Source organism: Nicotiana sylvestris, chromosome 3 (assembly GCF_000393655.2).
Source record: "Nicotiana sylvestris chromosome 3, ASM39365v2, whole genome shotgun sequence".
Lineage (NCBI taxonomy): Eukaryota > Viridiplantae > Streptophyta > Magnoliopsida > Solanales > Solanaceae > Nicotiana > Nicotiana sylvestris.
In genome coordinates this window covers 130,144,741-130,161,005 of record NC_091059.1, presented here as the reverse complement: position 1 = coordinate 130,161,005, position 16,265 = coordinate 130,144,741, and the positions used below count along the sequence as shown (strand labels likewise).

Below are 16,265 nucleotides of genomic sequence, written 5' to 3'. Positions count from 1 at the left end.
AACATATGTTTTTACCACAATCATATAATATGAATGACAAATTTGCATATAAGCTCTTCGGGAACCTTCAATTTATTTTTCACAATCAAATATTATTCAGACACTACTTGTATCATGTATCTTCTAACAAACATTTAGCTCTTCAGGAGCTTTTGATAAATTTTGTACTACCAAATAGTGCTCAGACACTTTTGGTGTCATGAGAGAAAATCATAATCAAATTAACAATATAGAGACAATTCTAAATTTATAAATGCAAGAAATTATGAATTTTAATATTTTTACTACCAACTTTGTGACAAATATCTCCTTCAGGGAGAAACGCCATTAGCATCTGAATATTTTATATCAAAGAGTAACCACATAGTCATTACATCCTTCAAGGAAAGATACATGAGTTGTTATTTCCTTCGGGGAACTCGATAACTAACTATAACATATTAATGTGGTTGTAGTAGAAAATATTCTACAAGAATACTTTTGCCTTGGAATGATATAAAATTTTTCAAGATATTTTACGTACAACGGGTACATGTGACAATGATCTTTATGCCATAATAAGATTTATATCCTTTGTTATTCTACCTCTTCAGGATGTGAGTTGTGGTATTTCTTCATTCACTCTGTGCTTCAAAAATAACTTTGAAGCTTATTATTTTGTTTAAGCACAGAAAAATACAGTTTCATAATATTTTCCTGCTTCAGGAGAAAATTTCAATTGTGTTACTTCTTCATGAAAAAAATTTAAAATACAAAATATTGAGTATATATTCCCTCAAGCATATTACCTCTTCTAGAGGTGAATTATAATATATTCACATCAAAAAGCGTGTTCATATTTACGAGCTTTATTAATATTGTCACATTCACTTCATGAATGGATTAATATTTATCAAAAGTTCTCATCCTTCAGGGAACAAACCATAATTATTTGAGCGTGCATTAATCACACCAAATTGTGTGACGGCTTAGAACCACTTTTAAGATATTGCTACTTCAGGAGCAAATCGAGGCATGCAAGTAATATAGAGAAATTTTCTCTAACTTATCTTCAATTGTAACCATAGAAAGCCTAAATTATCACTTCTGGTAGTTATAGGCATATACCACTTCTGGTGGTTAACAAAATTTAGTTACAATGATATATACAAAACATAATCACTTCTGGCGGTTGTATATTTCTTGTAAACTTTGCTGGAGTTTAAGTGGATCTAACAATGTTATCCATTTTGTAATCCTTTATTAAGATAATAAGGATGAAAACAAATACCAAAATAGGTATTGTATACGTAACACATAACCAAGCAGGCGATGATAAAGATATTAAAGTATAAGCAAAAGGCTCAAATTAAATTACGAAAATTTTGCCACTCCAGATGTAAGTGATATGTACATCACTACAACCAAGAAGAAAAACTCACCACCTCAAGGGTATATTCAGCCTTATGGTACTCGGAATGAACAAGATCTAACCACGGACATAAGAGCTTCGCCTTACATCAGAGATGGACACTGAAATAGAAATTAAATTCGAAGTAAGTGTTTAAAATGGTAGAGTCTCGTGCTGATAACGTGTTATAAAATAAAGACTTTAAAGTAAAGAAATCAAAGGCAAGTAGAGAGAGAGAAATTTATTATTCAACTTCAAATTCATGTACATAATGAACTGAAATCTCCTCTATTTATAGAAGAAAGGAAGTTGCTATGTAAGCTACTACTGCAAGCTGCTGTGTAAGCTGCTACTGCAAGTTGCTTGTAAGCTGCTACTGTAAGTTGCTGTGTAAGCTGCTACTGCAAGCTGTTGTGTTAGCTGCTATTGCAAGCTGTTGTGTAAGCTTCTTGCAAGTTGCTACTGTATCAGATATAGATAATCTTCTGCCGGGGGTAATATTTATCCATAACGGAGTACCGTAATGATAAGCTTCTTCAGGAAGCTTATTTCCAATAGAGTACTAAATAGATAACTCTATTTACGGCGGAGTCCCATATGGATAAGCTTCTTCATGAAGCTTATTTACAACGGCGTACTAAATGAACATCCATAATACAATATATATTTATAACAAAATGGAATTTATACCTAATGTATGGACTCATGTCACGATCCCAATTCTCAACATGTTGTGATGACTCCTATCATAGTACAAGGCAAGCCGACAATCTCAAATTAACTATGCATTTAGATTAAGACATGCTGTAATAAGTTTAATATTGAAAATTATCATAGATAATCGATAAGAACAACTACAAGATCTCCTAAAATTGAGGTGTCACCGAGTACATGAGCTACTAAGTGTCAACGCAATCAAAACTTTTAATATAATTATCTGGAAAGATAGAACAATACAAAATAAAACTGAAAAGAAGGAGAGTCGAGGTATGTGGACGCTATAGCAGCTACCTCAATAATCTCCAAGTAGATACTGCTCCAAGTCTAGTAACCACCGGTCCAGATATACCTGGATTTACACACGAAGTATAGAGTGTAATATGAGTACAACCGACCCAATGTACTCAATAAATAACATGACCAACCTTGGGCTAAAAGCAATGACGAGATCAGAAAGTTACAGTCCAAATCCAGATAATAACAGTAGAGTTGTAACATGGAAAAAATAGTAATAACTCAAAGAAATCTCATAATCAATGCGTACACAGTAAAAAATGTAGATATGCTTTTAAGTTTAATGATTTAAGCTCAACACTGATAAAATATGCCAAATATAACTGATATGAGAAATGTTATATCTCTATATCTACATGTCAAATGCAATGCATCACCGTAACACACCCAGGTACTTATGCTCTCAGAGTACTCAATCTGATTGTCTCAACACTCACTCAATCACTCAGCACTGTACGGTACTTGTGGTCACTACTGCTATGTTAGACTCTAGAGGGGCGGATCCTGCCCAAGCGCTAATATAAAGCTGATATGGCCACCTGCGACGTGAAACCCAATCCCATAATAATAGATAAAGCCTATAAGGCCTACTACAATGTGCATCTCGATCCATAATAATAATATATATAATGACAATAGGCTTACTGCGGCGTGCAGCCCGATTCACAACTAAGGGTGTTCATGGTTCGGTTTGGATCGATTTTTCCCTAAAAATAAACCAAACCAAGTAAGTCGGTTTTTCAAATATTAGAACCAAACCAAACCAATTAAGTCAATTTTTTTCGATTCGGTTTATTTCGGGTTTTATGGGTTTTTCAATTTTTTTGGTTATTTGTTGGGTTTTTCTTAAATATAAGACATACACTACCAAATACATATTTCGACGACTACATTTTCAACGTAACACTATCAAGTCAATTTTCTTTTGAGAAATCTATCATTTACCAAGATATGTTGATGATAATTTAATCAAATAGTGATGAATAATTTAAGGACTCAGTTAAAAATATATTATTTTTAACATGAAATAGATTCTTACATTTAACAAAAGAAATCTACCAATCAAACTAGAATGTAATGGTAAAAAAATATAGTAAAAGTGCAAAAGATTAACATTTACCATAAATTTTTTAACTTGGTATAAAAATATACACATATATAGGTGAAATAATAAATTTGAAATAGCTACTCCTATAGTCAGTTTGGTTCGGTTTTCTCGGTTTTTTTCTGATTAAAACCACAACCAAACCAAATTTGATCGGTTGTTAAAATTTAAAACCAAACCAAAAAGTATCTGTTTTTTTGGTCGGTTTGGTTTGGTTTTCAGTTTGTTTCGGGTTTTCTGATTTTTATGAACAACCCTATCCACAGCCTCACTAACAATACGGCTCGCAGGCCCCAACTCAGTAATCAATATCTCCAGTCTCTCGGGCTCGTAAATCTTATGTCAATCAGCCCAAACAATGATAACATGATGTAATAATAAATGACAACAGAGACTGAGCTATGGTATGCAAATGATGAATGTGACTGGGTATATAATTGTAGTTTAAACAATTAATTCAACAATATAAATGACCTTAGCGGGTCCCAACGGAATAAGCATATAGCCTAAAAATGATTTCTAAGATGGATCATAGCTCAATTTCTCTAACACGTAGGGATTACATGAATATCAATAAGGTTTGATAACTACAAGGTACCATGAAAATAATCGAGTCACAATTTTCACGTTGAACGCCCACACGCCTATCACCTAGCATGTGCGTCACCTCAACACCAACCACACAATACGTATTTCAGGAATTCATACCCTCAGTATCAAGTTTAGAAGTATTACTTACCTCAAACCGTGTAAATCACAACTCAAACAAGCCCTTGCCACACGAATCGGCCTCCGAACGACTCGAATCTAGCCATATACAACTTAATACAATCAATACAAGCTGTAGAAATCAATTCCATATGATAAAGTTAAGTTTTTTAACCAAAGTCAAAAGTCAACCCAAAAATTCAACCCCGGGCCTACATCTCGGAATCCAACAAAATTTATAAAATTCGAACACCCATTCAATAGTGAGTCCAACTACACCAAAATCATCCAATTCCAACATCAAATCACCTTTCAAATTCTTAAAATATAGTTTATGAAGTTTCTATAATTTTCTCAAATTTTCAAACCCAAAACACTAATTAAATGGTAAAAACACTAATAGATTTATGTATATTAACCAAATTCGAGTTAGTATCACCTACCGCAATCAACTCCTTTAAAGTCCCTTCAAAAATTGCGTCAATCCGAGCTCCCAAAGTCCAAATGTGAAATAATACTCTAACCCTCATTATTGAAATTAAATAGTCTACCTAGAAGCCGAGCAACTTCAGCTTCCAGTAACAACCAACAATCCAAAAAATCTATCATCCTTTAATGATTAGTACAATAATCTGGAATGCAAGAGGTATCAGAACCTCTGGAGCCATTGAGAGACTCGGAATTCTGAAACAAATTTACAACCTTTCCTTCATTGTTGTACTAGAATCATTTCTTAAAACCAAATACCTCAACTACTACAAAATTCAACTATGCATGTAACTTGCAACTTCCAATGTCAACAATAAAATCTGGATATTTTGGAACCAAGACTTTAATGGTACAATTCTAGACGCAGATGAACAACAACTGACTATTGAATTAAGGCATGTAGAAGCTGGTCAGGTTTTTCATATGACTGTTATCTATGCAAAATGCAAAAAAATGAGAAGACCTTTATGGGACAACCTAAGGCACATATCCTCTTGTGATGTGCCTTGGTGATTTTAATGTGATTGCATCGGTGGAAGAAAAGATTGGAGGCATTCCTTATCAAATGAACAAGAGTATTGAACTCTTGCGCATGGTTGAGGGCTGTTGATTAGTGGACCTTGGTTTTCATGTTCCAAGGTACAGTTGGTCTAATGGAAGAGGTCCATGCTCTATTGTTTTGAAAAGATTGGACAGGGATTCGTTAATGATAATTGGTTAGCTTCATTCCTTATAACTACAATCACACACTTGGTTGCTGCAGGGTCAGATCATTTACCTCTATTAATGGAAATGCATGTGTGACAGGAAGCCAACCAGAAATATTTCAAATTTCTCAATTGTTGGGTAGACAATGATACCTTCCTACCCTTAGTCCAAAAGACTTGGGAGATGGAGATTGCTGGGCACCCCATGTGGATCTTTTATCAGAAGCTCAAAGTCAGTTCAAAGGCATTGAGCAAATGGTCAAGCGAACAGTATGGTGAATTTTTTCAAAAGCCAAAAAAATTTGAACAGAAAGTAAAAGAAGCAGAAGAAAAATGGATGACCTCTAATAATCCTGCAGATAGAGCAACCTTGCATGAAATCCAGGCTTAATAAGTCACTTGAAAGTTGAAGAGGCAGTCCTTAAGCATAAAACACAATTGCAGTGGTTTAAAGAAGGTGATTCAAAAACAAGATACTTTCAGAGTCTCATAAGAGGAAGGAGAAGGAAACTCTATATTCACAAGATCAATAATGAGGAAGGTGAATGGATTCAAGGTGATGAATAAATTGGAAATGAAGTTTGCCAATACTTTGAAGACATGTTCACAGAAACAAATGGTGCTATTAGAGAAGAACTCCTTAACAATATTCCTACCATACTCAATCAAGAAGAAAATGCAGAACTCACCAAGGATCCTAAACTTCAGGAGATTAAAAAGGTGATCTTTTCAATGAATTCCACAAATGCTGCTGGTTCTGATGGCATGGATGGTAAGTTCTACCAATCATGTTGGGAAATTATCAAAGCTGATATTTTTAGAGTTGTGTTGGCCTTCTTTGGGGGAAGTGTTATGCCCAGATACATGACCAATGCCTACCTTGTTCTGCTGCCAAAAGTTGATTTCCCAAACTCTCTAACTGAATTCAGACCCATCAGTTTGAGTAATTTCATTAACAAAATCATCTCCAAAGTTATCTCCACTAGATTAGCCCCTATTCTTCCTAAACTCATATCCCTCAACCAGTCAGGATTTGTTATAGGAAGAAGCATCACTGAAAATATCATGCTAGCCTAGGAAATTTTTCAAGGCATTAAGAAACCTAATCAAGGGGCTAACATGATAATCAAACTTGACATGGCAAATGCATATGACAAAGTTTCTTGGAGCTACACTTGTATAGTTTCTCAGAAGAATGGGATTCTGTGAAGTCATCATTGATATGATTTGGAGAATTATGTCCAAAAACTGGTACTCTGTGATTGCGAATGGTACCAGACAAAGTTTTTTTAAATCCACAAGGGGTCTTAAACAAGGTGATCCCTGTCTCCTGCTCTCTTCATTTTTGGTGCTAAATTGTTATCCAGAATGCTGAATAACTTAACACATGATGAGCTCTTCAATGGATTCTACATAGAAAGAAGGGGTCCTCAAATCAACCATCTTAGCTTTGCTGATGATGTGATCATTTTCACATCTGGTACAAAGAATTCCCTCAATAGAATAATGACCATTCTCATAGACTATGAAGATACCTCTGGCCAGAAGATTAACAGTAGCAAAAGCCATTTCATGGTTCCTTCTTGTGTCTTCCACTACAATGTTACCAGAATTCAACAAATCACAGGATTCACAAGAAAAGATTCTCCTCTTACCTATCTTGGATGCCCTCTCTACATAGGTAGGAAAAGAATTATCCACTTCAATGGTCTCATATCACAAGTAGTCAGTAGAATCAGAGGTTGGCAAGGAAGACTCCTATCCTATAGTGGAAAAGTCACTTTGGTAAAGTATGTTTTGTAATCCATGCCTGTTCACTTACTTTCTGCTGTCTCCTCTCCTAAGACAGTAATGAAATAGATTGAGAAGTTGACTGCTAATTTCTTCTGGGTTATGGAGAAGGACAAACACAAATATCATTGGGCATCCTGGGGTAAGCTATCATTTCCATTTAATGACGGTGGCATTGGGGTAAGATCTATTCAAGATGTCTGCAAGTCCATGGAATACAAACAATAGTGGAACTTTAGGTGCAAACCTTCATTGTGGTGAAACTTTCTTATGGCCAAGTACTGTCAGATATCCCACCCAATCTCTAAAAACTGGGATACTGGCCAACCACAGGCTTGGAAAAGCCTCATAACAAACAAAAAAGAGACAGAACAACACATTAGGTAGAGGCTTCATTCTGGTAAGGTGAGCTTCTAGTGGGATAATTGGCTAGGTACTGGACCTTTAGCTGCTCACAGAACTAAATGAGGCAAACCTGGCAAGATCAAAGTCTCACAATTTTGGGATACAAGGCAATGGATTGTTAAGAAACTTAATGAAACAACTCCATCACACATGATAGCCCACATTCTACAAATCCCCATTTACCACAACCCACATATTCCTGATAAAGCTATTTGGACCCCCAATGTTTCAGGAAATTTCACCTATGCCTTAACCAGGGAAACCATAAGAAGAAAGAAACAACATCTACTCTCTAACAAGAAGACATGTCATAAAAAGCTTCCTTTCAAATGGTCCTTCTGTCTCTAGAGAGCTATCAGAAATAAACTACCAACTGATGATATGGTTGTTGCTTAGAAATCGTACAGTCACAAGATGTGCATGTTGCAACAGGCCTCAAGCTAAAACTGTTAATCATATTTTCAGCACATGTCACTTTTCAAGAGCTATTTGGAAGAAATATGCTGGCATCACAGGCCTCCAATTTGACCAACTTCCCCTACACTTTATTCTTATGAAATGGTGGCTACACAAAAGCAAGAATGTAGTGCAACAACTGCTCCTAGATACAACTCCTACCATCATCTATTGGAATCTAAGGAAGAACATATGTAATGCTAAATATGGTGGTAGAGCCTCCTCTATGATCAGAGTCCTGTATTCCATTGACTCTGACATTCATCTCCTGCTACCCTCGCTTCAACTGGCCATCTAAGTGGATTGATCTCTATTCAATGACAGAAAATCTGCAACAAACCATCTCTATTACCAAGGTTGCATGGAGGAAACCACAAGACAACTTTGTGAAAATAAAGAGTGATGGTAGTGCTCTCAGTAATCCAGGGAAAATTGGAGCTGGCACCATCATAAGGGATCAACATATTAACTTCATTCATGCTATGACCACCCCTTGGTGAAGGTACTAATAATCAAGCAGAAACTGAAGCTGCTATTATTGGTGTCTAGTGGTGTTTGGAAAATAGCTATACCAAAGTACATTTAGAAGCTGATTCTGCATTGTTGATTACTTGGATCAACAACACTTCTGAACCTCCTTGGTCTCTTCAGATGTTCATACAAAAGCTGAAGGATCTCAGTCAACACTTTGAGGAATTCAAATGCTCACATGTCTATAGGGAAGCCAATTTTCCAACTGATTCATTATCAAAACTGAGCCATGAACTTGAACACATGTCATACTTCAACTATGTGCAGGAACTGCCACCACACATTAGAGGGAAGATAAGACTTGATTAATTAGATACCCCAGATTTCAGACACAAAACTACAAATAGGCTCCAAATGTCCACTCATAACGCTTCCACATCCAATTACTCTAATGGCTATGGCTAAATTCAGGAGTCCACTACAACCTTCCCAATAGTCCAACAGTCTAACAGTCCAAGTTAAGAACATTCTGAACATGATAGAGCACCAATCTGTCACCATGAATGAGAATATTACAGTAGCGGTCTACACCAATAACCACCTCTTTTATGACTCCACTCCAGCTACAGTCTACAACAGAAGTTCTGCAGGAAACCCTTTCATGATTTCACTCCAGTATACAATCCCACACAACCCATCACAACCCCATCACACATACAACATAGATCAAACACCTTTATTGGGTGGTATCAACACTTATGGTGGTAATCTTACTGGAAGTATACAAATTGCCTCAACCAATTCACCACTTTGAACCTGCTAAACAAATGCAACAGAAGAAGGAACATCACTACATCCATGATCTATACAACCACCTCCAAAATCATCAACAACATGAGCCATACTTCTCCTCCCACAATCAACAAAACTGTCACCCAGAACCCACAAGAACCTGGGGGCAGTACTATCATTCAAGCTCAAATAGGGGAAGGAAACAATGGCCTTGAGTGTCAACATTTTCTCCATGCTCACTGCCACACAACAACTAAAATGCTGCCTGAATCCACCAGCTCTCCAAAATGCTAACCTACAGACTTCTCTTTCCAACTACCAGCACACTTTCATCATCCTGAAACTAATCCTTCACACTCTCTCAGAACACATAAGAACCTGAGAGTAGATTCCTTTCCACTAACAAGTTTGATTCTTTTTGCAGGTACTATGGATAGGTTCAGAGTATTGCTGTAGTTACAAGGTGTGATATTCTCCTGGGCCTATCATTAAGGCACTTTTAACCTGGCTCACCTACAGTCACACATGACACACATGACTCACAATCTTAATCAGGGGTCACAAGCCTTCAGACACAACAACAACAACATGAATAACAATGAAGGCCAAGGTTGGACAACTCAGAAACTATGCATGCACACAATTTCATCATCTCTATACTGTCATCAGTAACAGCTTCACATGAAGTCAGCTATCATTTATGCAGAGCTTCCACAAGGCAATAATCGGGGTCCAGACCTATGTACTCAACAGAATAAAGCCACCAGTTTCCAGCAGCAAAATCTCACATGCTGCAGCAACAATCCAAGAAGCCATAAGACATTTGCACATCCTGCAACCCATGATTTTTTGGATGATGGTAGCAGGAAAATGCTCACTCTTTTCTATAGGCAGAATCAACATGTATGGCCACCTACTTGGGTCCTTCTTGTTAACCTTCTTCAACTAGGCTTTCTTTGGTCTCACTTTCAAATAAACTTTCAAGTTGGAGAATGTTTGGACTATGATCACTTTTTTGTCATACTCCATAGAAAGTTTCTACTCTTTAGAAGATGTAGATCTTGTTGTATATGGAACATGAACTTCCAACTCATTTGTTTAGTAGAGTAAGGATCACTTATGCATTTTTGTATAGTTGACCTAGGTTTCCTCACCATGTTTTTGTATATCCAGTAGTCTATCAATGTTGGATAGGCAATTGGAGTTTCTCCATAGGTCTAACTTCATATATAATTTTAGGTCCATTTGGTTGTTAGTTTTGGATGATCAAGTGTACATCTAACCTTTGGGAGGTAAGGTTTATGTCTTCCTCCATTGTTGTACTTTACTTTATATTTATAAAATTAACCCTAGGCATAAGGCCTAGTGGACTTTGATAAAAAATAAATAAAAAATAGTCTACTCAGTTGTTCCTCTTCGCGATCGCGGAAAGTCCCTTCCGATCATGAAGAACAATATGTTTCCCTCAAGGATGACCTACGTGAACGCAGAACCTCAACCGCAAACGCAGTGTATAGAAACTTAAACCTGTGCCATTGCGGACTCACTCACGCGATAGCGAAGAACAACCGTGTAGAATTCGCACTCCTCCTTTTCCTTCTTTGCGAACGCAGTACCACTCACGCGTTAGCGTAGAACTGACTCCCCAAGCTTTATGATCAAGGACCAATTCTCGTGAATACGCAGAAAAATTTCACCAGTCACCCAAACAAGCCTTCGCAATCGCGGACCTTCTCTCACGATCGCGTATAAGGAAACCAAAACCAGGCATAACAGTAGTCCAGCAAGTTGAAAACTGAGTTGAACATGATCCGAATCATACTCGAGGCATCCAGGACCCCATCGAAACACACCAACATATCCTAAAATATCATACGAACTTAGTCGAAGCCTCAAATCACATCAAACAACATCAAAAACAAGAATTGCACCCCAATTCAAGCCTAATTAACTATTCAACTTCCAACTCCTAAAACCGATGCCGAAACTTATCAAACCAACTCCGATTGACCTCAACTTTTGTACACAAGTCATAAAGAACACATCAGACCTATTCCAAATCTCGAAAAAAATCCGAGCCCGATAATAACAAAGTCAACTCTGAATCAAACTTCTCAACTCTCCAAACTTCAACTTTCTGACTTTCGCCAATTCAAGACAAAAGTACCTACAGACCTCCAAATTGCTACCTGGACACACTCCTAAGTCCAAAATCACCACATGAAGCTATCATAACCATAACAACTCCATTCTGGAGTCATTTATACATAAGTCAACATCCGATCAACTCTTTCAACTTAAACCTCCAACCTTGGGACTAAGTGTCCCAATTCATTCCAAAATAGCTTCGAAACCAAACCAACCACCCCCGCAAGTCACATAACAAAAAATGAACATAGAATAAGAAATAAATGGGGAACGAGATACAATACTCAAAACGACCAGCCAGATCGTTACATTCTCCCCCTCTTAAAAAAACATTCATCCTAGAACGAGTCTAGAATCATACGTAGAGTCTCAAATAGGTGTGAGTAATTGTTTCGCATCTCCCGCTCGGTCTCCTAAGTAGCCTCCTAAACTGGCTGACCTCTCCATTGTACTTTCATTGAAGATATATTCTTTGACCTCAACTTTCGAAGCTGCCGATCCAAAATGGCCATCAGCTCCACACCATAAGTTGAATCCCTATCTAACTAAACTAGGATGAAGTCCGAAATATGAGATGGATCACTGAAATACTTTGGGAGCATAGAAACATGAAATACTAGGGGACCACCCGATAGACTAGGTGGAAATGCAAGCATGTAAGCCACCTCTCTAATCCTCTCAAGCACCTCAAAAGGGCTAATATACCGAGGTCTCAACTTGCCCCTCTTCCCGAATCTCATCACACCCTTCATAGGTGAAACCCTAAGCAATACCTTCTCTCATACCATGAAGGCAACATCATGAACCTCCCAATCAACGTAACTCTTCTATCTAGACTATGTCATGCGAAGCCGATCCTGAATCAACTTAACCTTTTCCAAAGCATCCTGAACCAAGTCAGTACCCAATAGCCTAGCGTCACCCAGCTTACACCAACCAACTAGAGACCAACACCGCCTCCCATACAAGGCCTCACACGGAGCCATCTAAATACTTGATTGGTATTTGTTATTGTAGGCAAACTGTATAAGCGATAGAAATTGATCCCAAGAACCCCCAAAATACATGACACAAGAAATTAGCATATCCTCCAATATTTGAATGGTGCGCTCGGACTGTCCGTTCATTTAAGTGTAAAATGTTGTACTCAACTCAACCTGAGTGCCTAACTCTCGCTGCACTACTCTCAAAAATTGCAATGTGAGTTGCGTGCCCCGATCTGAAATAATATATATTAGCACACTGTGAAGGCAAACAATCTTGCGGATATAGATCTCGACCAACCTCTCTAATTAATAGGTAGTCCCAACTGGAAGGAAATGCGCAAACTTAGTCAACCGATCCACAATCACCCAAATAACATCAAATTTCTTCAAAGTCCATGGGAGCCCAACTACAAGGTCCATGATGATATTCTCCCATTTCCACTCAGGAATCTAAAGCCTCTAAAGCAAACCGCCCAGCCTCTGATGCTCGTACTTCACCAGTTGACAGTTGAAGCACCAAGCTACAAACTCCACTATATCCTTCTTTATTCTCCTCCACCAATAGTGCTACCTCAAGTCCTGATACATCTTCGTGGCACCCGAATAAATGGAAACTGGAAAATGTGGGACTCCTTAATAATTAACTCACGCAACCCACCCACATTGGACACACAAATACAACCCTGCATCCGCAACACCCATTACCTTCAATAGAAACCACCTTGGCATCACCGTGCTGAATCTTGTCCTTAAGGATACGCAAATGGGGGTCGTCATACTGGCGCTCTCTGATGCTATCATATAAAAAAGATCGAGAATCCACGCAAGCTAGAACCCGATTAGGCTCCGAAACATCTAAACTCACGAAGTGATTGGCCAAGTCCTAAACATCTAATTCAAGCGATCTCTCGTATTCAAGGCTACCCATACTCACCACCTTTCTACTCAAGGCATCAGCTACCACATTGCCCTTCCTGGGATGACACAAAATGGTAATATCATAGTCTTTTAATAGTTCCAACCATCTACGCTGCCTCAAATTTAGATCATTTTGCTTGAATAGGTGCTGTAGACTTCGATGATCCGTAAATACCTCACAAGACACACCGTGGAGATAATGCCTCCAAATCTTCAATACATTAATGATGGCTACCAACTCTTAATTATGAACGGGGTAGTTCTTCTTATGGGGCTTCACTTCCGTAAAGCATAGAAATAACTCTACCCTCCGAAACAAAGACACACCTAATACCAATCTGATAAGCATCACAATACACTATATAAGAACCCGATGCCGATAGAAAAATTAGAACCGGAGTTGTGGTTAAGGCAGTTTTGAGCTTCTAAAAGCTCTCCTCACACTCATTAGACCACCAGAATGGGGAAACCTTCTAGGTCAACCTGGTCAAAGGTGAGACAATGGATGAGAAAACCCTCTACGAAGCACGATAATATCTGGCCAAGCCAAGAAAACTCTAAATCTTAGTAGTTGAAGATGGTTTGGGCCAACTTTGAAACGCCTCAATCTTTTTTGGATCCACCTTGATCCCCTCACTAGACATCATGTGCCCTAAGAACGCCACTGAACTGAGCCAAAACTCACACTTGGAGAACTTTGCATAAAGTTTCTCATCCCTTAACGTCTATAGTACAATCCTCACATGTTTTGCATGCTCCTCCTATCTACGTGAGTACACCAATATATCAGCAATAAACACTATGAAAAATGAATCAAGATATGGCTGGAACACACTTTTAATTAGATGCATAAATGTTGCTGGGGCATTGATCAGCCCAAAAGACATCACAAGGAACTCATAGTGACTATAGCGGGTCCTTGATAATTAGGGATTTTGACCGCTTATTTGTTCTCTTTTACTTACGTTTTAGCTCAATAATGCTTAAAGGTATTTCCGAAAACTAACGAAATGTGCTTACTCGCAAGAATATTTGAAAATGAGCCAAAGAAGTCAAAATCAACTCATAAAGGATTCTAAAACCATAACAGGGCAAAATAAGTAGCAGTGCAGACCGCACAATTCTAGTGCAGCCGTAGAATGAAGATTCAGAGAGTGGTTTTTGGCCAGCTCAGCGAGTGCAGACCGCACAAAAATTTTGTAGCCACAACCATTATTATGCATTCCGCAGGATTGAAGATTCAGAGAGCTGGAAAGTAGAGGAGTGCGGACCGCAGCACTTTTGTGCGACTGCATAATCCTAAGTGCTGCCGCACCCGCTTTTATGTGGACAGCAGAAGCCTGAAGTGCCAAGCCCAAATTCCAAGACTACGGACCACAATACTTTTGTGGAACCACAGAAGCCCATTGTGCGGGCCGCACCAGAATTTTGCGACCGCACAACCTTCGCAGGGGTATTTTTGTCTGATATTTTCAGCTTAGTATAAATAGAACTTTTTGTTATTTTTAGGTTAAGTTTAGTTTGCAGAGGTGCACCTGAGCGGTTTTCTTTACTTCTTTGAGTAATTTTGTACTAGATTGACTTCTTAACATTAGTTTTTCCTTGTTTAATCAATTATTATGCAATCTATCTTAATTTCTTCATGCATTTCTTCATTTTTCATGAGTAGCCAAATCTTTAGCTAGGATTGTGGCTCAACTCTATTGTGGGTACTTAATGGGTATTTAATTTTAGGGCTTGTTTGTAATTGGGTTAGTGATATCTACCCTTGTTTATGCTTCAATTCTAGAATTGATGGTTGCAAATATTGATTCATGCCTATTTGACCTTGTCTTGGCTTGAGAAAGAGAGACTAGGTTTAGAAAAACCTGGGTAGCAAGGAATTGTGGGTGAATTTAAGAAATTGATAGCCCCAATTAAAGGGTCAAATCTAGAGATAGTAAGACCCAACTTGAGCATATATTACTTGATTTGTGCAATACCCATTTGGGCTTGAGAAATCCAAATTGGAAAAAATCACTCAAACTACTGAGAGGTATAGAGTGAGCAATTGCGTATGATTGCTATATTACGAATCCGATATATCAAACTTGCCCTATAGTTTATAACCCGTTAGGTATCCACCTAGGTGAAAGTCACGACCCTAGATTCCTTTATCATTTGAAAAACACTCAAAACCAAAAGCATTGTCTTCTACTTTATTAGTTGCAATTGTTAGCTAAAAATAGAAATAGAAACAACCAATGAATATGTGGAAGGGCAATCTAAAGCACATCATACATTTACTCTAGTTATATACCTAATTCAAATTCTAACTCTTTGAGGATTCAATCCCGACTTGTGTTGGGTTTATTATTGCTTCAACCACCTCAATACCTAATTGTGGTGTGAGTTTGGGCGAGATCAATTTTTGGCGCCGTTGCCGGGGAGTTAAATAGATCTAGCTATTTATCTAGGTTTTGTGTGTTTTGTTTTTCTTTCCTTCCGAGTCACTAATTTTGTGCGTGAATTGATTTTAGGTACAACATGGCTCTCAACAACGAACCCATTGGAAATGTGCCATTGGGGGAGAACGTGGACGATGATGCAATGGATGGGGTTCCTATTGAACCTCAAACTAATAGACGAGGCTGATCACCTCACGATAATGTGCCCGTCCCTCCCCCACCTCCACCAAGAGTGGCAACCCATCGACAATTGCCAAACAAGGGTTATGCAAGTGCTATAGTACCACCCCGTATTAGGGTAGGCAACTTCTAAATCACCAACGTGATGCTTACACTACTTGAACAACAAGGTTTCTTCACTGGGGCTCTGAATCAAAATGCCTACAAAGAATCTCAAAGAGTTCGTCGATACTTGTTGGAGGAGCAAACAAACAAATA

General features: G+C 38.1%; 1 protein-coding gene across 1 annotated transcript; it reads left to right on the top strand.

Moving 5' to 3' along the window:
• Window positions 1-6,013: 6,013 nt before the first annotated feature.
• LOC138888031 (uncharacterized) lies at window positions 6,014-16,014 on the top strand. The gene is made up of 6 exons (XM_070169827.1): window positions 6,014-6,185; window positions 6,504-6,618; window positions 6,781-7,198; window positions 7,274-7,346; window positions 8,390-8,561; window positions 15,900-16,014. The coding sequence occupies exons 1-6, from the start codon at window positions 6,014-6,016 to the stop codon at window positions 16,012-16,014; spliced, it is 1,065 nt and encodes a 354-aa protein (XP_070025928.1).
• The last annotated feature ends 251 nt before the right edge of the window (window positions 16,015-16,265 follow it).